The 24,340-nt window shown below is 26.9% G+C and overlaps 3 protein-coding genes across 3 annotated transcripts; 2 read left to right on the top strand and 1 right to left on the bottom strand.

Annotated features, from left to right (window-relative positions):
* Positions 1-49: 49 nt before the first annotated feature.
* On the bottom strand, positions 50-5,463 carry LOC132918215 (eukaryotic translation initiation factor 3 subunit J). Its single transcript, XM_060979383.1, has 6 exons — positions 5,206-5,463; positions 4,993-5,099; positions 4,085-4,186; positions 2,171-2,480; positions 1,955-2,091; positions 50-293 (listed from the first exon to the last, which is right to left on the bottom strand). Exons 1-6 carry the CDS (start codon positions 5,213-5,215, stop codon positions 234-236), a joined length of 726 nt encoding a protein of 241 aa, XP_060835366.1. The 5' UTR covers positions 5,216-5,463; the 3' UTR covers positions 50-233.
* Positions 5,464-8,065: 2,602 nt separating this feature from the next.
* On the top strand, positions 8,066-10,886 carry LOC132931962 (leucine zipper transcription factor-like protein 1). The gene is made up of 8 exons (XM_060998085.1): positions 8,066-8,196; positions 8,328-8,455; positions 8,520-8,714; positions 8,786-8,981; positions 9,056-9,175; positions 9,232-9,327; positions 10,421-10,555; positions 10,649-10,886. Exons 1-8 carry the CDS (start codon positions 8,194-8,196, stop codon positions 10,727-10,729), a joined length of 954 nt encoding a protein of 317 aa, XP_060854068.1. The 5' UTR covers positions 8,066-8,193; the 3' UTR covers positions 10,730-10,886.
* Positions 10,887-14,834: 3,948 nt separating this feature from the next.
* On the top strand, positions 14,835-24,206 carry LOC132918533 (synaptic vesicle glycoprotein 2B-like). The gene is made up of 11 exons (XM_060979800.1): positions 14,835-15,016; positions 15,092-15,130; positions 16,323-16,484; positions 18,370-18,532; positions 19,077-19,198; positions 19,878-20,119; positions 22,081-22,265; positions 22,781-23,028; positions 23,318-23,477; positions 23,544-23,671; positions 24,062-24,206. The coding sequence occupies exons 1-11, from the start codon at positions 14,905-14,907 to the stop codon at positions 24,115-24,117; spliced, it is 1,617 nt and encodes a 538-aa protein (XP_060835783.1). The 5' UTR covers positions 14,835-14,904; the 3' UTR covers positions 24,118-24,206.
* Positions 24,207-24,340: the final 134 nt, after the last annotated feature.

Here is a 24,340-nt window from a genome sequence, read left to right as displayed (position 1 = left end):
AATTATACAAGGCATTTTTTTCATTGGATAATTAAAAAGAAAGAGCATATTCTTTTTCAACATGAGATTGTATATTTCAATGTGATAAATAAAGATAAACATGAACCATCAAAAAAATATTCATCATTTAGCTATATCCACACTATAGTTACATAAGTAATAGATATAAATATATTTTAATATACACAGCTTATTTTTTCATCAGCATGGGTCTCGTAGCTTGAACGTTTTCCCTACATGAACTCTTCATAATCATCCACTGTATAAGCTGAAAACTCATTGTAATCAGGAATCTGAAACATAACAAAATCAAATTGTTGTCAGTAAAATCTCAAAGCTTTAAATATTATCAAAGTTCAATAAATTAATTTGGTTGAATAACTATTATTCATCACAAATTATGATCTAATACATCAAATATTTATGTATGTTATCTATTGAATATTTGAAATACAAATTATATCATAATAATTATTTAATTGTGCAGTATTATCATATTGCGGGAGTACCATGTTGGCGAATTACATTTTATCAAGTTATAGACATAAATAACAAATGTAATAAATAATACAAATTAGTAATAACAAACTTATAGATTGGCACCTAAAAATAATGAAGTAATAGATTCATAATAAATAAGAATTTCATGTAATAAAATTTTTTTTGGGATTTTAGAAGGGGGAATCTAAATTAACTAATAACAAACAGGTTCATTATCTTCATAATGAGTATAAGTCCTACATATTTTAAATGGAGAAATAGGTTAGGTCATTCAGAAAATGAATACTGGCCTGCGACCAACCAAGATATCTAAATTATGTAATATTATATAATAATGTATTATGTAGTAGAATAATCATAAGGTTGGGAATTTATTTTTAATACATAGCTATAGTCTATTCAAAATGAGATCAATGCTGGTGGCCAAGTTAAGCGCATGGGCGTGGCTTTGTTTCATGGGATACGGCGGGTGAATTAACAGGTGGTTTATTTGGTGGGGAATGTTATATCTACGTATTGCAGACAAAAACTGGTCGCCGCCCTGTACCAATCTCATTTTGAATAGACTATTGTTAACTTTTAAAACGTACATGATTAATTGAACAAGAGTTGAAGGCGGTAGTGGAATTTTATGAAACAGAATCATATTTGAGATTGGTATTACAACTTAGAATTATGGGTAATGTAATAAGGCTTTTTAGGGTAGAAAACAAATTGGGATCACTTGTAACTCATTTAATGAAGCCAAACATTAAGTTAGGTAGCTTAAGGTAAATATTTTTTAGCAAACAATTTCAATATGTTGCTTGGGAGATAGTGTTAAAATAAAGCTAAGATCACAAACAAACTATAACAATAGAGAGGCGTTGGTGTTATAATTGTTATACTAAACGCTATTTTTTAAATTTAAATAGTTCAGTCAGACTACGAGTAAATATTATAGAGATTTAAGCCCTAAACTATCTGCTCAAGTGGTTAATTGAGTGAAGCCATTGTAATAACATGGCAAATAAGTGATACATTTGTTTGGTCACATGGATTTAAAGTAGAAATAAGTATTATTTTTCTAGAAGCCAGGGAAATTTGATTTTGGATATAAATAATATGATTTAGAATGAAGTTTAACAACAAGTAAACCATTAAAGGTAAATGTAGAGTTTTAAGTTGGGTCAAAAGAAAGATTGAATCCAATTGAATTATAATTAACAATATATATTATCAATATCTTCACATGGATAAGCGGCGGGAGCTATCTAATAATAAAATAAATAGTATAGTATGAAAAGAGTTCAGGGTTGTACCTTACTGACAGGTTTTATTCAATAAAATGTTTAATTTGAATGCACCTCTTGCTCATTTTTGCCCAGTTTTCATTATCAATAAGGTTATTACTTAGTTTAATAAATATAAGATTATACAAAAAAAAATTTATTTTAAAAATATTAACACTTACAGTACTGTTGTCAAGTCGCAGCTTAGCTTTCCCTTTGCCTTTATTTTTTTTATTTTTATCACCTTTTTCTGCTTTCATTTTTTCTGTACTCATATTATCTACGCTGGCTTTTAACTTTCTCAGGTCATTCATTGACACTAAAACAATATAATTTGTATTTATTGTTTAATATGTTTACAAATAATAATAATAGTATATTTGATTTAAAACTCTTACGTGTAACAGATAAATTCCTAATAAGTTCTTCAATAAAATCAGAATAATGGTCAGATTTAGAAAAACTTTGTATTTTTTTCTGAAGGGCTTGTTCAAAAACTATGAAATCTTCTTTTGACTTTGGATTCATTCGGTCTATTGAATCTTCATCACTTTCATCAACACCTAACATTTCTTTAGCTACTTCCAAATCAGCTTCTTCTTGTAGTTTCTGTTGTAATAACTTCTTTTCTTCTGGTGTCATGTTTGAATTTTCTTCTGCTTCCAAAAATTTACGTCTCATTTTTTCATTTTCTATTTTTTGTTTTCGCTAAAAATAAATATTTTATTTTAGCAAGGTATGTATCGATTTAACAACAAGTTTTTTAACATTTTATTTTGTGTTTGTCACATAAGTTTTCTTTTAGCAATTGTTTTAATTATTGGTTGTAATTAAAAAAAAGTGAATCATAGATTTTTTCGCCACTGTGTGTGTAGTTACTTTGTACAAAGAACAAAATATGTAGACTATTTTTGAGTTGATAATACCAAAAATACAAGATTCTACAGTGCATTAGTAATGACAAATATATTAACCTAAACATATTATAATACAATATTCTAGAATCTGTTGCATTCATTATATAAGGATCAGACAGAAAGATTACAACATAAGACATATAAAGCTGAGTTTAAAGCACTTGTAAATCCCCATAATTAAAATGTGTAATTTGCCAAGTAAAATAAAAATAAGAGAATTAAAAAAATTGAACCTATTTACCAGCAGAGTGCAAGGATTGCAATTAGCTCTTTATTTGAGATTAGTAGGCAGTATACTTTGTGAAATTGGAGAATATATCTTGATATGGAGAGTTAAATTGTATTTATTATTCAAATAGATCGTTTATTTTTAGTTAGGTGAATACAAGATTTTGAAAAAATATCAAGTTCTTGACTACATATATTTACTCAAATCAAATACTTGAAAATATTCAATTGTTGTCTAAAGGTACCTATAATAAAATACCTAATAATAATAGAACGGCAATTTTTAAATACTCATTTTTTAATTTTTTAGTAATTAGATAACTTTTAAGAACTGTTACAAAAAATAATGGTTAACTTTATTCGATTCATAGACAAAAATACAAAAGGTACTTGCCAAATATATATATTTGTTTTTATTTTATAAAACTTAAATGTTTTATTAATATTAATCTAAACATAAACTACAACTTATCAGTTATCGCGACTACCCAACCAAATAACTGTTATACAGTATGATTTAAAATTGAAGATAGGACTGCGTCTACACTTACCACTTAATATAAACCAAAGTACAACTACTTATTCGAATTGTTGGTGGTGTGGTTATAAAACAGATGAACTACAGAATGCTAGTTTTAATTATAGGTCGCGATTACACGTGTAATATTTTAATACCCATTCACAACCACGAAATCTAGTTTTAATCAATTATCCGTTGGCCAAACTTACAATTTTGTCGATCCCCAAACTGGTCCTCACACACACAGAATTTCAAAAGGTTGTGGGGATTCCAACAGTGGAAAAAAAAAAAAAAAAAAATATGGCTCATTAATATATAAACAATAATTTGGTTGAATTCATGTGATATCAAAAGCACGATAATCCATGTATAGGCGTTTTAAATTGTATGGCTGAACATTTTCCTCCTCGATTAATTTATTTTTATTCCTAGTTTTAATAACTATTAATTATTTCTTTAAATTACACCACGAAAAGAAAGGTAGTCGCGATAACTGATAAGTACCCATAAACTTATTCACTGATATCCTAATTTTATTCTACTCGTCATTTAATTCAATTAGTCAACTCTTAACACCCAGTTATAAATTCCTAATTTTAATAAATACACATCAATATTACTAAGGTAAAAATAAAATGTTCAAGTACTTCTCTTTCAGCTATTTTTTGTTCCAATTTTGATTTAGTTTTTTTCTCGGGGACTTTTGTCTCAATTTTTTTTGTTTCTTCTTCCTCTGCATCCCAGCTATCCTAAAAATAATACAAAATAAAGGTTCATTGTTCATCTTTAAAATAACTATTCAACACATAGGGAAAAAATTAGGTGGATAATTGAAAATAATGAGATATCACTTCATACACTTCTATCTTAATATAATCTACTTATCTCTTTACATGGTATGTATATGTATAATTAAAACTGTGTAATATGTAACTCACAATTTCTAACATAAACTTTGCATAAAGGGAATTGATACAACAATTAACTCGTTTCTTTCAAATAGATAAAAGTAAAAATATAGCTACACATTAAAATTAAATGAATCATTACTGCTTAGTATTTTTTTCAAAAATATCTATACTACACACAAGTAGTCACCAATATTGATATTGTAAACTTTTATCTATTTTAAACATTTACCTTGTAAAAAGAGAGTATTATTTTTTCCATAACTTTATTTCCACCTTTTTAAATAGGTATTTAAGTAAATATTTTGCATAGATATAACAAATTATGTATGTACATACATTGGTATAAAATTACTTAATGATTCAAGGCCAAGTATACAATATGTACTAAAAAGAAAAAAACGGTTCTAATGGGTTGAACAATGTCATCAATTCACCCCTGAACAGGTAGTTATAAATAAAATAGTACTTAAAGATCTAGAAATACAGTAGTAAATTCATCTCTGTTAATACTTTAATAGTATTTGCAATATTTTTGTTCATTACCACTTTCAAATTCACAGTATGTACAAAATGTTTTGTAATTAACAAAATTGTGTTCCAAAACATTGTCACAGATTAGTTTAATTAAGAGTATATCGTGATACCTTTATATTTTCTTCTTCATCTTCACCTTCCCATTTGTTGAGCTTAGCACCGCCAACAATGTCGACAACGGGAATGATAGGTTTAGCGGGTTCAAAATTATCAGCATCTGGACAGAGAAAAAATTAAAGAAACTATTTTAGTACAAATAAATTCAAGATGCATATATTTCCGTTTAATTATAACTTTAATATTGAATATATAATGTCACTCACCCCACTCCATGGTCACGTGTGTCCCTTAAGCTTTTATCCACTTTTAACAAATAACCTTGGGCTAGGGCGTGATGCGTTTGTCAGAAAGGAACAATGTAGACTGCGATCGACGTGAGAATAAAGAACCGTGATGCGTATTCAGCCAATGTTCCGTTGCACCAGACTTTAATATTAAACATAACAAATAGGAGAAATTTAGTAAAAGCGTATACGTATCGCAACTCACAACCAAACACGAATTCGCCGATTCAGTGCTTTCGGTGAAATTTTATCGTTACCAACCCATGGAAAGAATTATACATAAGACAGGTTGTACAACGCACCAGAAACGGAGTACCCGGCCAATGACTCACGCTGGTCCTATGGACACACTGCTCTATGGTATTTATATCTGAAGAATAGGGCGAAAAAACGAAAAGGTATAGAATAGTTTGCATAGATATATAAATATTAAAATATATACCTATTTAAACCCTCATAATACAAAAATAAATAGATATTTATACATATGAGACTATAATAGGTAATCAAATACTCAATAGGTATCATGATAAAGTATCAATATGGTATGATATATTTATGTGGTACACTGATATGCAGTCGTGACGTGCATCACGCCATTCTGTGTAGTTATCAAACTCCATAACTATAATATTATACTATAATAAAAAAATACACAAAAAAAAGCCACAGGAAATAAAACCACGAAAAAAAAAACCAAACTTCAAACTTGTTTTCAATTTTCAAAGCTTAGACATAAAAAACCAATTTTCATGAATTTTCTACGACATGATAATTTAATTATTTTCTTGGATATTTCACGAAATTAATCAAATTTAAAAATTTAAAAGCATATATAAAAGAAATCTTGTGATTATATTAGTTTTTTGATATTTTTTAAATTAGAAATGAAGAATTAATAAGGAATGTTGTACTACATTTTCAACCATTTTGCCTCATAAAAATTCAAAATATTTTAGAAACTATAATAGGTACGGTAATATGTATTATATGGAATGCTAAATGCTATAACATATACATTTCTATTATCTACATATTTATGTTTAAGTTACACTTAAAAAAATAAAATAAACATTATCCAATACTGCATTTGCATAAATTTAACACTTTTCCTTAATTTCTTATTGTTTTTATCAAACATATTTAAAAGCATTAGAAATTTTTCTTTTTACCCCCCTCTCCCCATCATAATAATTTCTCATATTTCCAACTAGATTTAATTTTTTACTAAAATCCATTCTAAAGGCTAAAGCTAAAGACCGTATACAATTTTAAATAGTTCAAAAGATGATGAGTGATGAAATATAGTCATGCAGTTAAAAAAAACTCAAATCATTGTAAATTCAACACATTACCATTGTTCTGCTCAGAATCTAAAAGTAATAACAATTAGCAAATTTTCGAAACATTATTAATATTATTATAAAATAATAATACACGTGCATGTAGACATGTAGTTATGGAAATAGTGTAGTATTAAATTAAATATAAAATATAATTTTAAATAATAAATTCATTTACAGTTTTTTCTTATTGAAAATTATCAGAATTTGATCAACGACTAGTTTAATTGGAGATTTCTGTTTCATCAATGTTAATTTTGATGTATAAGTCCACTTATTTTTGTAGATTTTACAGAAAAATTCAAATTAATTATTTTTATTATAATATATAGTAAAATATATAAAAACATAATTTAGTATTAGTAAGTATAAGGTTAACAAAAACAAAATATTTTTGGAATTAATGTGATGATATTTTATACATTTTGTTATAATTTAAACATTTTTTATATAGGCTTACCAGTTACAGTTAACCTACATTTTCTTATTAATTTTTTGTCATGTCCAAATATTTTTGTATTTAATTGTGTATCGGAATAGTATAAATAATATCGCCAGTATCAGATACATCTCTATATGTATCATACATCCATACCTAAACTCCGTTCTCCGATTCCCCGAGAGAATATAGTTACATAGTGCATACGATTATACGAATGGTGCTTTAACGTGTGGATTTGGGTATTTGTGGCGATGTACGACAAGTTTTTTTTTGTGCGCAACCATATTCTCTCTGCGAACGGAGTTGCGATTAGCTAAAGTGTAATTATGAACAATATTGAACACTGCAGTAATGTGCCTATTTTGCCTATACTATACGCCGATAAACATATTTGCACGAAGTATTTAAAATTAAATAATATTATTATTTATACTTTAAATACATTTTGAAAGTCATTTACCCGTGGCTCTCTTTTAATCTTTCAAATTTTTTTTCATTATTACACTCAATATTTTAATCTTAGATTTTTTTTGTTTTTTTCCGTTATTTTAAAAGTTACAGTACCTACTAATTTACAGTACATTCATTGCTCTGCACAGAATCTAATAAATTACTATAAGTAATATCAAAAAATATATCATAAAATAAACTTTAAATTCTATAATTTTATTGTGTATATCTGTGGTGATAAATGATAACTAGGGTTTGGAATTGAAGGCAAAAGCCTTTTTTAAATAATAACAATAGAAAAAGAAATTGTATTTAAAAAATCAGATTGTTTAGAAAATACGGAAGCTATGGCGATTAGAAAATTTTAGCAATTAAAATTAATATAATCTACTAACATTTATAATTTGTAAAAAAAGGTTGAAGTATAATAAATACTTGATTTAATATACTTATATTATGATCAATCGATGACATAATACCCTCTTTCACCGCTAGCTATCGCTGCAGTATACGGACTCCTTAATTATTATAATGTTATTATTATGCTATAAGCTATTGCTTAGTTACCAATGTCATAACACTCATAACATTTCATAAGATACCTTTTAGTTTTAGTATTATTGATTAACTTGATGTTCATAAATTTTAGTTTATTTGTCGGTATTTAATTAAAAATAAATATATAATTGTATTGAAATATTTATAATTTTTAATTAAATTATAGAAACAATTATGGTAAATTATTTGTTTTTATTTTTATTATATAAAAATTAATAATATATATTTTTTTTGTTATTTATACAAATACTATATATGAAACAAACTATTTTGTTTCAATAATTTTCAATACCTATTGTATATTTTAGGAAGGAAATATTTCAGTAAATGAACACCATAGAAATGTAATTGAAAATTATATAGAATTTATGGGCCACCAAAAAAAACAATCTATTATTTTAATTAAAAAAGCGTTTGAAGAAGTCTTTAAAACCAAGTATATTAAAATAATTATGTACACAATATATTTTATTATTATTAAAATAAAAATATTTTTAAAGTTTATTAGATGAAACGTACACAAAAGAAGAAGTGAAGAATATTTTAAACCGTTTAGAAACAACAATGACAAATGAAATAAAATGTGAATTATCTGCATACACAAACACTAATCTTCTAATGATGTATCAGTTTTTTCAACAAGCTGAAAAATGGCACTTAAGGCTCAATGTAGATATATCTGAAATACAAAACAAGTATGTAGATATTATAATGTTACTTTTGTTATAATTTTTTACTTACTTAAAGCAGTATTTTATATAAATAGGGAATTGTTACAAGAGATGGAAAAAATAGAAACTAATTATAACATAATGAATCGAACATTAGAAAAAAAAAAGCTTTTAGGTTCTTCTGATCACTATATTACAAATGATTTTGTTGAAGTTTTGCACAAAAGATTAAATCAGCTGGAAACTCACAATTCTAAATTGGAAGCAGATTTAAAAGATTTAGAAGAGAATGTACAAAAAAAAAAATTTTATGTATAAAATAAAAAAAAAAGTAAAAGTTTTTAAAGTTTACAAATATATTTTAGTGTAATAAATTGAATAATGAAAAAGAAGCATTGAAATTACTTATCAAACAAGAAGACAAACAAGAAGATTTACAAAAAAGTTTAGTTGAAATCGAAGTACAAACTCAAAATATTTTTGATGTAGGTATCATGAAAAATAAATGTCTTATAAAATATTGTATAATATGTACATTTAGGATAATATAAACAATCACGATGAATGTAAAATAACAGTAAATCAATTAGAAAATGAATTGGCAGTGGCACAATCACAGTTAACATTAACAAATTTGGTGAGTAATAGTACATTTTTCCATATAAAATGATTAAAATGTATAACACAAGATTAGATATAGGTTACCTATGATAGGTATAGACTATAGATTGTTAACTATTTTAATTAGTTTGATTTTACTGACCATTCACCGTGCACCCTTGACATAACAACATTAATACATAAATAGAAGTTAATAATAAAAATATTATACTCTGGGCCGTAGGTACTTAAATACCTACCATATTTTTTATTTTTATTTTTTTTTTTACGATAAGTACAACTTATAATAAACCTTGTATTCAATTTTAAAGATTTTTTGGAATCCCAAATTGTTTTGAAAATTTCAATTGTCTATAAATAGCTTATAAAAAAAGGTCAAAATAGTTTGAAAATTTAATAGTAAATTGATAACGCTAATATAAACATTTCACATTTGGTGAAAATTTCAAGTATTTACAATGATTCGTTTTTAAATTATATAGCAAAATAAAAAAATCGATTTTGTCAAAAAATTATTATGCATAAAAATTCTCATTTTCCGTCACTTTTTTTAGGGTTTTTCCTGACTCTTTTGAAAACTTTAATTTTAAATTTTTAATTTAGACCCACAAAAGTACCAACTAGATTCATTTTCTTTTTCAAAGAGGGGCTGAAGTCAAAAATTCTATTATTTCTACTCCAAAACGTGATGACAGACACAAAAGTAAAAAAATAAAAAAACAATCATTGTAAAATCAATACATTCCTCACTTTGTTCAGGATCTAATAATAATGAATAACAATGCAAAAAATATTAAAAACAGATAAATTCAAATGTAAATGAATCAAACCAGTTTCTAATGTTTATCATATTATAATATAATGGTAATAAGTTGTATGAATCCGATATTCATTTTATCAATTATATGATGCCAGTGACGTACGCGGGATTTTTTTAAGAAGAGTGTCATAAATCATAACTATATGCACGAATTGACCTTTTTATATTTTTATTCATCGTTTCATAATTTGAACAGATACTTATCTTTAAGGGGGTGTCATATCTCCCTGACAACCCCCTCCCCCCTGTGTACGCCACTGTAAGATGCTAATTGAGATATTTTTTTAAGGAGTTGGATAGAAAATTTAATGATACAGCTGCATACATTAACATGAAGAATATAATTACCAAAAAAAACGAACAGGTTCGAGAACTAAGAGATCGGTTGCTTATTTACGAGAAAGAAGACAACCAAGACAATGTTGTATGATTTAAATTACAATTAGTTATAACGTATAGGCAAAATTAAATATAATAAATAATGTATAGATTCATTTAAAAATATTTAATTACATAGTATTCCAGTAAACTCATCAATTTGTTGGCTCAGTGGCGTGCGGTCAAATCAAGCGGTGATAGTCCGAAGGCCAGAGCTTAGATATGAAGTATAACCAAGAAAAGTTATACCATTTTTTTTATATCCAATAGATCATAGTTACCTAGCTATTAGTTACATGAATATAATATTAATACACTATGTTTATAATAAAATATAAATATATTTTAAAATAAATGGGAAAAAATCAAGTGAAAAAAGTAGTACGTTTTATTTTCTCCACGGCACGGAAAAACATTGAATAATATATACATATTTATTTTAAAAATTATGACGAAAAAAAATGTAACAATAAGGTTGCTATGTTAACGTAATTATATTAATCGTCAGTTGTTAGAAGTAATCTTACAACAGTTACAATAATTCTGATTAAAAAATAATAATCCAACGCCACATTAGTGGCGCAAAGCTAAGTAAAAAAGTAAAATCGTAGAGGTCGGTATAGAGACGTATTAAACGAATACGTTCAGTTTCTGGAAAAGATTTCGATAACTAATCCATATTTTTATCAAATTGTATTAAAATACGGTTTCTTTGCAGCGTTTTGACGCCTTATAATATAAAGGTAACCCACTGTTTGACGATTGTTTATCCTCTTGCAGAACCGATCATCTTTGTAACGAATACCATTAAAGTTTAGGTATAATATATCAGTCCTCAATGTAAGTTTATGTACTATTAAGTGCTCAACAGACAGATGTATTCTCGTAGTTTTTATTCCCATTTTACAATTAGCTAGTTTATTGACTTACTATTCACTTCCATTTCTATCTAAATAATAGTTTTTTTTCTTAAAAATGTCAATGATACACGCATTTTGACATTTTTTAAATTTATTGATGTCTTGTGCAGTGATCTATTTTTCAACGCTTCACCATCGCGGCATCGCAGCAGTGTAGCCATAGAAAATGTTTTTTTTTTATTCTGACTCGATGTCGTACTACCTAATATACTCGTATTAGGACACTAGGCCATTTGGTACAACTTGTACAAGTGTACGGATAACGGACGACGATTTATCGAATAGATCGAATAATAGCATCTCCGTAGATACATATTATAATATAGTATATACAGTATATATGTATTAATATATAGGTTGCATAAGGAACAAGAAAGAGCTTTTTGTTTTACAATGAATATAGTATAGTAATCATGATATTAAATTTTATGCTCGATTGCAAAAAGAAAACTAATAAAAACATATATATATATATATATAATATATATTTCTAATTGTCCATATTGACCATATTATTGATAAAAAGGTTGATTCTTATTTCTTAAGCGCCAAACAACCTATTGTAAACAGACGTACGACTGTACGAGTCTGATACGACAGACTACGACCTTAATTTATTAAAAAAAATATTTTTGAATGTTTTCCAAAGATCATTTTTTCCGAAAATTTTCCGTACAAACAAATTTAAAAAATTCAAAATATGCAAAAATAAGTAAATTTAATCTTAGTATTTAGTTTTGCGATTTCATTAAGAGGACGTCATACCCGCATGTGTTGTCTCTGTCTTACAAACGTAAAACATAGCAAATTTGCGTTCAGCAGAACAGATTTTGTGATGTTAGATTTAATATTAGAGTAAATTTACCTATTATCAAACTTAAAGGTAATAATATTATCTAGGGCATCTCATGGGCTTTTATTGATATTTTAATTTTTGAGTGAGTTATAGTTACGTAAAATATTAAAACTTTAAAATGCTCGTAATTCGGTTAAAAATTAAAATATCAATAAAAGCCCATGAGATGTCCTAGATAATATTATTACCTTTAAGTTTGATAATAGGTAAATTGCCTCTAATATTAAATCTAACATCACAAAATCTGTTCTGCTGAACGCAAATTTGCTATGTTTTACGTTTGTAAGACAGACAACACATGCGGGTATGACGTCCTCTTAAACAAATTTATAACATAATATTATATCAATGAATAATAATGTTTGGAAAAATATACGGGCCTGAAAAATTCTAGTCATTCGCGATTAGAATTAATAGACATATACAGGTATCTACTGGCTTGTAATAAACAACGCTCTGCTTGTCGTCCGGGTGATTTTCGAAATCATCTGCCACGGCAATGAGCGACGATATTCTAAACAAGTTTATTTGTCAATCTAAATCCCAAGACGTGTACAAAACTACACATTTTCACATAGAAAAATGGCCTTCCAAATCGGCGAAATCAACACAACCATAGCGTTCTTGGACTAAACATTCAAGGAACTCCAGACCATCCTGGACCAAATCGTAGTAGGTGATCGAAAATGCCTTGAACGTAGCTGACGAGTCCGCTGACAAGTGCTCTAACGAGTCCGCTGTCGTAGTGATTCGCGATGTCGTCGAACGTTTGTTGTCATTGGTGTGAAAACTACCAGCTGCAGGACGTCATCTATATCTCCTGCGAATCAGGAACGCCTGCCGTAGTCGACGAAGAAGATCCGTCAGACGACGGACAACTCGTGGAGAACCGCTGCGTGGTCTTGGAGCCGCCCAAAGGTCCTGAAGGTCAGGAATAGTTTTGGCGAGGTCGTGGGTTGGCTTCGCCTGGATGAGACACCCGCGCAACGCGTTCCACGGCGTTCAAGTGGTTTGTGTTGGGCACGTACTGTATCCGGAGTGTATAGTGTCCTGGAACTGGCCCCTTTGGCCGGAGACATCAGTCGCAAGACGACGGTGATGAAGGATTGGGGGGGGGGGGTTACGAGATAGTGCACGGACGGTGTCGCCAGAGCACATTTTCCGCGGTCACCTGTGGGCACGACGGATTCGTGGTCGTCGTGCGCTCGGGGTCACCGTGATGCGCTTTGACCTTCTGGCGGTTGTGCGGGTGCCCGGACCGTCAGGTCGCGCGGAACGACGGACGACGGCGACGCGGTGGCTAATGGTACTGACACGGGCAACGATTCCCCGCCCCGACTGGTACAATCGGTACGATGACGGCGGCGGCGACTCAGTTCTCGGGGTGAGTTTATTATTTATTATTAGTTTTTTATTGTTTTTTTGTTGTTTTTTTCTTAAAGCTATACTTTAGCAATTTTTTTCCGATTTATCAGATAAATATCAATATTTTGTTTTTTTTTCAATAAGCCACTTTTGGTAACTTTTTTCACAACTCACTATGTTTTAACCTACACCTTATTTATTGTCTTTATTACTTAAAGCCACTTGCAAATTTTTTTCTTAAAACATTTTGTTCTTTTTCTATACTAAATTTTGTGGCACTTTGAGCCACTTGATTTTTTTTCATTTATATAACTATTTTGAAATTTAAAATGTATTTATCTACATACGAGTCAGTAAGACACATTTTTTCCATTTATTAATAATGTTAATACAATGTCTCTGTTTATATAATATTGTTTCTTCTTTTTTAATTTATACTTAAATTATTTTACCTAATTAACGAAATAATAACTCATAAAATCATTAATATAATATTAATATATCTAATATTTATTTATACTTAACAGAAGATTCGTTTGTATATAGACATATGGAGTTACATGAACATGTTCATGGTTGATGTATTGAACTACATGCACTATAAATACGTATTAAATAATGCTTCAAAACATAATTGATACATCATAAACATTAAACGCACGCAGTGATTTGTAAATACTACACCGGCGGATACAGCAAGAATAGAATAGGTATAAATAAACTAGGTAAATTTATAACACACTTAAAATAATCTACGACTATTACAAAAAAATATGCAAATGCAAGAAGTCCCGAACCCTAATAGCTATTAATAACTGTGTTATATGTATATCAATATATCATACCTATAATATAATATGATTGGTATTCTGATAAAACGATAAAAAATAATATTCTTATTGTTTTGATATCTTAAATAAATAATTACATGGAGTTGATACACGTAAAATTAACAGATAGTATATACACAGAATAACAGTTATTCTGTGGTATATATTTTATGAGAATCCATCATGGATAATTTAATTCTATATTTAAATATTTTATTAGAATCCATGTTCAATTTATTGTTACAAATGAACATTTTATACTATATTAATAAAATTATCCGTAATTATTATCCGTGCTAATTTATGATGATTAATACATTTAAAATTCAATATTGTAATAATTTGTAAGTTCAATCCAACTCTGTAACCATACTATTATTCTTTTAAAAACTTGTTGTCCTTGATCGTTAAAAACTATTGAATTATGGATAATCATCATGTTGATGGCGTTGGGAGATTTTCTATGTTAGCACAAGGCGCATTAGAAGAAGTTCCTTCAGATATTAATGTTGGTGTAAGAATATCGGAAAATGAAGGTAAAGAAAAATACAATTATATCATAACAGGTGATAGGTAGGTATTTACCTAAGATCTTTTTTATTTAATTTTAGATTCACCAATAACATTTGAAGAAGCCCAGAATGAATCTGGTGAGTAAAATTAAATTCAAAATGTTTTCTTGTATATGATTTATAATCTAAATTAAAAATATACTTCGAGCAGATATAGGTACTTTTATAATATAAACATTATTGTTTCTTAAACAAAATACAGTGTATATATCACATGTTTCTGAAATCGACGAAGTCGCTAGATTATGCGTACTCACTAGCTATGATTGTGATAGATCAATGAAGATTATTTTGAAATTTTTTTTTCTTCAAAATTAGAGCTTACTCAAATTATTTTAAAAATATTATCCTAAATGTAAAAATAAACATTATAGTTGTAGTTTTTGAAGATTTTTAAGGCGTCACATCGTTTTTGTGCTTGTTACGCGTTTTTCATGGTGGAATTGCCGACAAAAAAACATACATCGATTTGTATGAGAACATTGAAAATACTACAAGATAAACAGTGATAATACCTAGTTATTTGTTGAATTAAACATACATTATTAGTTAATACACTGTTTTACATTGTAAAATAATCTAATAAAATACACTTTTTTTTGATAGTCAATTATTAATTAATTATATGTATGTTAATTTACAACAAATTATTATCATCACGACTGTTTATCTTGTCATGTTCTTATATAAATCGATGTGTCACATTATTACTTTTTTTTAGTCAATGATTCGAGGGTGAAAAACATGTGATAAGCCTTAATTCGTATGAGAATTAAAAAAAAAATACAACTCTAGTGTTGTAGAGTGTAAATGTTTACATTTAAAATAATATTCTAAAAATAATTTAAATAAATCCAGATTTTGAAGAGTAAAAAAGTTTCAAAAAAATTTTCATTGGATCATCACAATAATGAGTATGCACTATGCATATACTAGTTACCTCATCTCAGGCACGTATACAGGGGGGGGGGTCGTAATACAATTTTTTAGAAGTTAAAGTTTTGGGGTCCACTAAGTTTATGTTGTCCTGGGGTCCAATTAGTTCTTTATTCGGGCTTGCATTCACTGATAGATATAGTAATGGGAATTGGGATGAGTAGGATCCAAAATATATTAAAAATTCAAATATTCTGGTTTCTATACAAAAGTATCTATATCTTCTCAGGTAGGTATAAAAAAATTAAATTATGATAATTAATTATAACTTTATAAAATTATTTACCAATTTTGACTACTGTTAACTTCATAGTATGTGTATACCTACTTATAGGAACTGGAAAATATCAAATATTGTTATTGATAGTATGTGGTTTAGTGAATATGTCTTGTGCTATATCTACAACAGCCGTATCATTTATTTCACCTGCGGCTGAAGTAGACTTCGATTTAAATTCAACTACCAAAGGAGTATTAAATGGAGCTCCGTTTCTTGGTAAGTCCATCCCGTAGACAGAGCATGGTAGCGTAGTATACATGTAGGATGTGTATTATTATGCTCAGTGCCGAATTAAGTGCTTCGCGAATGTTAAGTAAATTAAGTAAATAAATAGATGGACCTAATTGGCCATAAAAAAACAAAAGCAAAAATTATACACCTGTCTTGTATCTTAGACGTTTTTTTGAACTATAAATTTTTAAAAAAGGGTGGGCAAATGGGTAATGCTCATGCTGTATAGTATAGATGGAGAGTAGGTCACTGTAATGAATGTGTTAAATTTGAATGTAATGACTGGTATCGCATTGTAAACCTAAAAACGATTCTGAACAGAGATGATTTGTCAGTTTAGGATATATTATATTATTACCTATATATTTAAATTGTAATATATCGTTATTTTATATGATTTCGTAAAACTTATGGAGAACCTTGTATTTGGCCATAAAAAAACAAAAGCAAAAATTATACACCTGTCTTGTATCTTAGACGTTTTTTTGAACTATAAATTTTTAAAAAAGGGTGGGCAAATGGGTAATGCTCATGCTGTATAGTATAGATGGAGAGTAGGTCACTGTAATGAATGTGTTAAATTTGAATGTAATGACTGGTATCGCATTGTAAACCTAAAAACGATTCTGAACAGAGATGATTTGTCAGTTTAGGATATATTATATTATTACCTATATATTTAAATTGTAATATATCGTTATTTTATATGATTTCGTAAAACTTATGGAGAACCTTGTATTGGGTTTTTAACCTTAGGTAGTTAGGAGTTTAGGACAGTCCTAACTGACCTAACTGTAAGGTATGAATTACAACAATTTTATGAATTTTCAATTTCAAAATTCCTTGCAAATTTCCCGATTTTGACATAATTAATAAACATTTTAACTTTAAATGCTTAGAAACAAAAATTGTGAATAACAATATTTGATTTTTCTTTTTACTATAATAAGTACAACCTAAGTATAAGGTTATACTTATAATAAATCCTGTATTAAATTTTAAAGATTTTTTGGAATGACAATTTTTTTTTGAAAATTTCAATTGTCAACAAATAGCTTAAAAATTTTTTAAATATTTTGAAAATTTAATCGTAAACATATAACGCTAAAACAAACATTTGGTGAAAATTTCAAGTATTTACAATGATTGGTTTTTGAGTTACAGCAAAATAAAAAATCGATTTTGTCGAAAACTTCGGGTTATGCGTAAAAATTCCCGTTTTTCCGTTACTTTTTTTAGGGTTTTTCCTGACACTTTTGAAAACTACTGGACATTTTTACTTTAGACCCACCAAAGTACCAACTAGATTCATTTTTCTTTTCAAAGAGGGTGAAGAGGGACTGAAGTCAAAAACCAATGCACTATTACTACTTCAAAACGCAATGACAGACACAAAAATAAAAAAATAAACACTTCATTGTAAAATCAATACATTTATCACTCCGTTCAGAATCTAAAAAACACGATGTTTTATAGTTGAATACATATAAATAATATTTAATGCGTGATCACCTCTAAGGGCCGAAATTTTTCGATTTTTAAGCAATGCTTAATTTTTCTTATAAGTTAATCCGGCTCTAATTGTGCTTTTATTTTTATACATATTTGTTTGAACCAATTTAATACTTCCAAAACACCCCTGGATAAAATAAATTAATACAGATATTCATATCAAAATGTTACCTTTATATTGTTATTATTAAACACAAATAAATCATTTTTGATAATTGACAAATTGCATTTTGTCTATATATTATATTAATCTAACGCTATTAATAATTTAAAATAAGAAGCCCTACAATATTACACTATAGTCACTAGATATGTAAATTATTATTAATATATTTTTGTGTTTAACATTTTTTTTTAGGAATGGTACTAGGAGCATATTTTTGGGGTATTTATGGTGATTTAAAAGGAAGGAGAATTGTTATCTTGGGATCGATGGGAATGGATACATTATTTACTATACTTTCTTCTTTAGTACAACATATTGAATTGTTTTTCATAATTAGAGTAGGAAATGGATTTGCGTAAGTCATAAAATATAAATATTAAATAATGTGTATGTGTAATGTGTATGGATATTATGTAATAATGAATAGTAAAAATAACATGAAATATGTTATAATATAAATGTATGTTGAAAATTATATTACATTATATAAATAAAATTGTTTGAGTTTTATTTGAAATGGTATTAATTAATATACAAAAAAAATCGGGACGAATTTTGCCTTTCCTTAACATTAACGTCTTAAAATTCTGCTATTCTGTTTTATATAGTACCTATACGATTATACATACCTACCAGTGGTGTTCTCACGGTGGAGGGGATCAGGGTGTCATATCCCCTCTTTGGATTTTTATGTAATGATATATTATCTACATGAAAAATATGTAGGGTCTGTGATAAATCAAAATGAATATCACCCCTCCTCCTTTCAAAAAAGCTGAGCACACCACTACTACCTACATCAAAATGTATAATTGAATACAACTATTTGATATTTTCCCTATAATCCCTATATTTCTATCTCAATGTATATGGTGTTATTGAAAAAGTATTAATTTTAGCATAATTGGTGCCACTTGCATGGTTTATGTGTACTTGGGTGAATTTTTAACACCTTCCAAAAGAGACAGTTATCTACTTTTTCTTGAATTATTTTGGGCTTTTGGAATGATGGTTGGACCAGGTTAGTACTTAAAGTTGTTTACATTAAAAATTAAATATTGTTGATAGTATTTATAGATGTTGTTTAAAAAAAAAAAATTATATATTTAAATATTTGTATAGTTTACTGTATATTTTTAGTAGGTTACAGGTTATAATATCTTTGATTAAAATTTCTTAAATATTATTATTAACAAAAATATATTTATATTTTATATTACCTAATTAAAAATTGGCCCTGTATTTATTTTTTCCAAGTAAACTTTAAAATATGCATCTTCTTGTTCTATAAGACATTCTAAGGCTAAGTACTAGGTAGGTTATTAATTATTATTAATTGTATATCATAATAGATTATTTTATCACCTTTATTAATTAGTTAAGGTTTTAATTTACTGTGAACTGTTATAAAGTAATATTAAAAATGTATTTTTTCGTATGGTGTACGTCAAAATAATAAAATAAAAATATTATAGTTATTTTTCAAAAGATATTTTGTCCGGTCACCATTTTACCAGCTGTATCTACTATCTATATTCTATACAATATACCTAGTACTTACCTATACTAATCTAAAAGACTAAAGTATTATTAAACAAATATATATACTTTTGAATATATCATTTTAAATTTAAATAAACAAAATTATACAAATTTTAGATGTATTCAACCTAATCTTTAAATATGTTTATTTGTTTTAGGCTTAGCTATGGTGATAATTCCGAGCAATATTGTTTTCATTTCATCTATATATTTTAAATTTAATGCTTGGAGATTTTTTATACTTTTAACGTCAATACCAAGCTTTATTTCATTCGTATTGATTTATCAATACCCAGAAACTCCACGATTTTTAATGTTTCGAGGTTATTTAATTCAATCCAGAGATGTTCTTGAACAAATATATTTAGTAAACAACAAATTTACAACCATACCGTATCCGGTAAATATTATTTGATAATTTTAATATAATGTATTTAATAGATGGAATATTCTATGTCGTAAAAATTTGAATTTCAAACAGCCATAGAAAATATAGGTTAAAAATCGTATAAAGAATCTTGTCTTTTATCAAATTTTAGGTTTAATATAAATATAACATTTTTCATGAATTTTTCTAACCATAAAATAATTTATGATTTTCGAGGTTTTGTCAAAATTATTGCTTAAAATACTTAAAAAACAATTGTGATTATGTTAGTTTAGTTGGGTAATGAATAACTTATTAGAAACCTTACGTTTAAATTTCAAGTATTTTTATCCAAAAATAATTTTTATATCACATTTAAATAAAAAAATTAAAATTCCAATTTTATCTGTGAATAACTATAAAAGATTCAAAATATTTTGTAACTCATTATAAAATGATGATTCTTTCATCAACAACTCATGATGAACTACTCATCATTTCACAAACTATATTAACGTTTTTGAAAATATTTTTTTTTCTTAATTGTATACAGTCAAAAATTAAATATTTTTGATTATCTACCTACTTAATTTTTTAAATGATAATATACATTTTATTTTCATATTATAAATCATTAAAATTATCTACAATTCCCATTCCATAGTCTATCTATATTAACCGTAATCTAAACTTCTAAACTGTAATCTACAAACTTGTAAACTTGTAATAGCATGATCAATGCTGAAACATTTAATTTATAATAAATAAAAAAAAAAAAAAATGAGTTAAATTTTAATTCCCCGATATATATTTCCTAGATATGATAAATATTTTATTAGTTCTTATTAGTTCTTCGGAAGACTTATTTTGTCAGTATTTATTATATGAAATTTTTGTTTTTGAAATTTTTTCTTGTTCTATTTTTGATGCTTTTTGAATAGTGCCCTGTTGAATGTCCTTAAGTTTTAAAGCTGTTTCTTCCTGAGTTTCTAGTAATGTTTTTATCACAGCGTATACAGGTTGATGCGTCGAATAAAATTGCCTATTAAAAGTGCGATGGAAACTTTCTGCGGCATTAGTAGTCCTAAAAAAGAATTTATTTTAATAGATTTATTTTCACCGATATTTTCAATTAACAAACTTGCTGTGCATTTGTTGGTGCATGTCCACTTTTCAATATTGTCCTTCCTCAGTCTAATCAAACGATATTTGTGTGAGTTAAAAACAATTAAATTTCCACCACGCTCAGATGATATAAGTCTTACGTTTTCCATTTTATTTAAGTATAAATGATTTATACAACACATAACACAGGAAACCACGTACTGAGAAATATGAGAACACATATATTGATAATTCGTTGCAAACAATTCGCTATCGTTGTATTTATATAGATTATTTTTATATTTATTATTATATTTTATTTTTTTTTATTTTTATTCTTTAAATGACTAATTTTAATATTTTTATAACAAATGGTAGCTTACCTTTTATTAAAACATAAACTATATGATATAATTTAATTTGGTTCTTAGATATTTCATTCTTAGATTAACCATAAACAAAAAATAATTTAAATAGAAAAAATTATGGAAACAAAAACAATATTTAGAATACAATATCCTGTATTATACAAAAAAAAAATCCACAATTTCTCTTTAAATATTCAAATCTCACATTTTTATTGAAATACCTAACCTTATCAAAACAATTTTTTTCTAACTATATTTTCATTTTTCATTGAGCATTGGACTTACTTATACTAGTATAGTATTTATATAAAAAATGTGGGTGAGCACTTGCTAACCAGGCTCACCCTCTAAACACGCCACGCTGGTTGGCGATCCGTTATAAAATAATATTATTACCTATCTTAAACATTTAACTTTTTTATAGATATAACTTAAAATAGGTACTTGATTCGATTATGAATTTAAGTAGATAGCATATTTTATATTTATTAAAACATTTAAATCATTCTGATTCAACTAAAGGTGCAAATTTTCACTCAAACCCATTCAGCAATTGGGTTTGATGCAGGATTCATTGGAGGCATTCCATTCATGAAAAATGTTAAAAGAAGATTAATTGTTCTAAAAAATGGCCATATAACATTATTCTCTAAATATTTTAGAAATATCATCGTGGCTTGTACTATAGAATTTTGTTTAATGTCATCGTAAGTATACTTAATTTTTATTTAAGCCGGTAGTAAATAATGTAATAAAATGTAAAAACTACAATAGGTATACAAGTAGGTACAAACATTTCATTGGTTGAAGGTTGAAAATCTGTTGATTATACAAATAAATATAAAAATCATGAACAAAATTAATTATTTTACAGTATAATATATTTTATGTAGTATTATAACTTAAATAAAAATAAGTATAGATTACAAAGATTTGAATTAAAATTAAAAATATCTCTTATAATTTTCATAATAACTATTTTTAGAATACATCTATAGTCGCTTTCAAATTATAAATACTTTTAGCAGAAATTTCTCACTTAGGGTCACCTTGTACCGTCTCCAATTACGCTTAATCACTGATAAGTGATAACAGATTTTTTAACCGGCCTAATTTGGCCGATTAAACTATGATTACGAAGACAGTACAACTGGCCCTTAATTATACAAGTTAGGCTACATATAATTTTAAAATAATTTCTTATTCCTTTTATATGTTACAGATATATTACTATTCTTGTATGGGTACCTGAATTGTTTTCTAGATATTCTAATTACAAACAACAAAATACAGATAATGTAAATTTATGTACGGCTTCAGAATGGCATTTAATATACTATTCTATGTTTGCTGGACAAATAGTTTCAGGCAATGCTTATTTAGCTGCTTTAATTGTTGCATGTTCATCAATTCCTCTAGTCCTACTTACTGGGATCATCATTAAATATTGTGACAAAAAATTATTGCTATGTATGTATTTGATTTTATATTAATAGAAACATAGTTTTGAGACTTTGAGTAAGTAGATGAGTAGAAACATGGAACGGTGTTTGGTTTACTGTTTTAAGATTAGATATTATAATTAAACAAAATTGGTATGGGTTCTAGTGTAAAGATTGATAAAATTTTTACTAGCTTTATTGTTTATGTAATGGATATAGATTCTAAATAAATATTTGAATCATTTTTTATATTATTTAAAAATAAGTTTTTATCTAATTTGTTGTTATAAGAAGTTTTAAATAATAATTGTTCATAGTTATTACTTGTGGAGTTCCAGTTGTGTTCGCAATACTGGTTCCAACAACCCATAATGATCTACAAGCAGAATTAATGTGTTGCCTTTTTGAAGGATTTACTTCATTAACAGAACCTATTATATTTTGCACTATTGTTGAACTATTTCCTAGTAATGTGAGGTAATAGTTAAGATATTTATACAGCGTTAGGTTTATCATGTTTCACTAAGTGTTATTTTTATCCAGGGGAGTGGCATTCTCAATGATTGTGATGACTGGTCGATTAGGGGCTATATTTGGAATAATTGTTTTTGGCATATTGATTGATATAAGTTGTTTTATGACATTTTATGCATTAGCTTTGTTACTATTAAGTAAGTATCATAATCTATTTATGTAATCATAAAATTTTAGTTTTATTGAGGCTTTGTTACTGTTTTTATTCTACATAAAAAATGTATTTAAATGTACTAAATTTAGAAATTAAAAAAATTAATTTAAGTTTGATAAGTTGTCATTAATATTTTTAATATTTTAATACTTTTTATTAGCAAATAATTTCAAACCATTGAAAAGTATATTAATTATTAATGTCTATCAAAATAACTTATTAATAGGTTTGTGAATTAGTCGAACAATTAAGCACTTTTTAAAGGATTTATTTTTGTTCATAAATTTCATACTCTTTCTTATAATTATAGTTAACTAATGTAACATAAAATATTCTGTATCTTATTATTAAATTATTTATATATTTTTTTCAGTTGCATTTTTAGCAGTGGCGTTTTTACCCAAACTAAAAATTGGTGGAGGTCATTAGGAGATATTTACATCTTACAATACCTATACTTCTAACTTTTGATTAAATATAACAAAAAATAAATTGTTACTAAAATTATTGTTGTGGTCTTTTTTTATAACTCAGTGATACTATACAATATACTAGATAATACAATATTAAAAAAAAAAAAATTCACAAAAAGTTTACTTTTAACTCTATGAATTTTGACAATCATACTTATTCTTCTTTTGTAGTGAATGTT

Source organism: Rhopalosiphum padi, chromosome 1 (genome assembly GCF_020882245.1).
Source record: "Rhopalosiphum padi isolate XX-2018 chromosome 1, ASM2088224v1, whole genome shotgun sequence".
In the NCBI taxonomy this organism is placed as follows: domain Eukaryota; kingdom Metazoa; phylum Arthropoda; class Insecta; order Hemiptera; family Aphididae; genus Rhopalosiphum; species Rhopalosiphum padi.
Note: the sequence above shows the minus strand (reverse complement) of the source record. Positions and strands in the feature narration are given on the sequence as shown.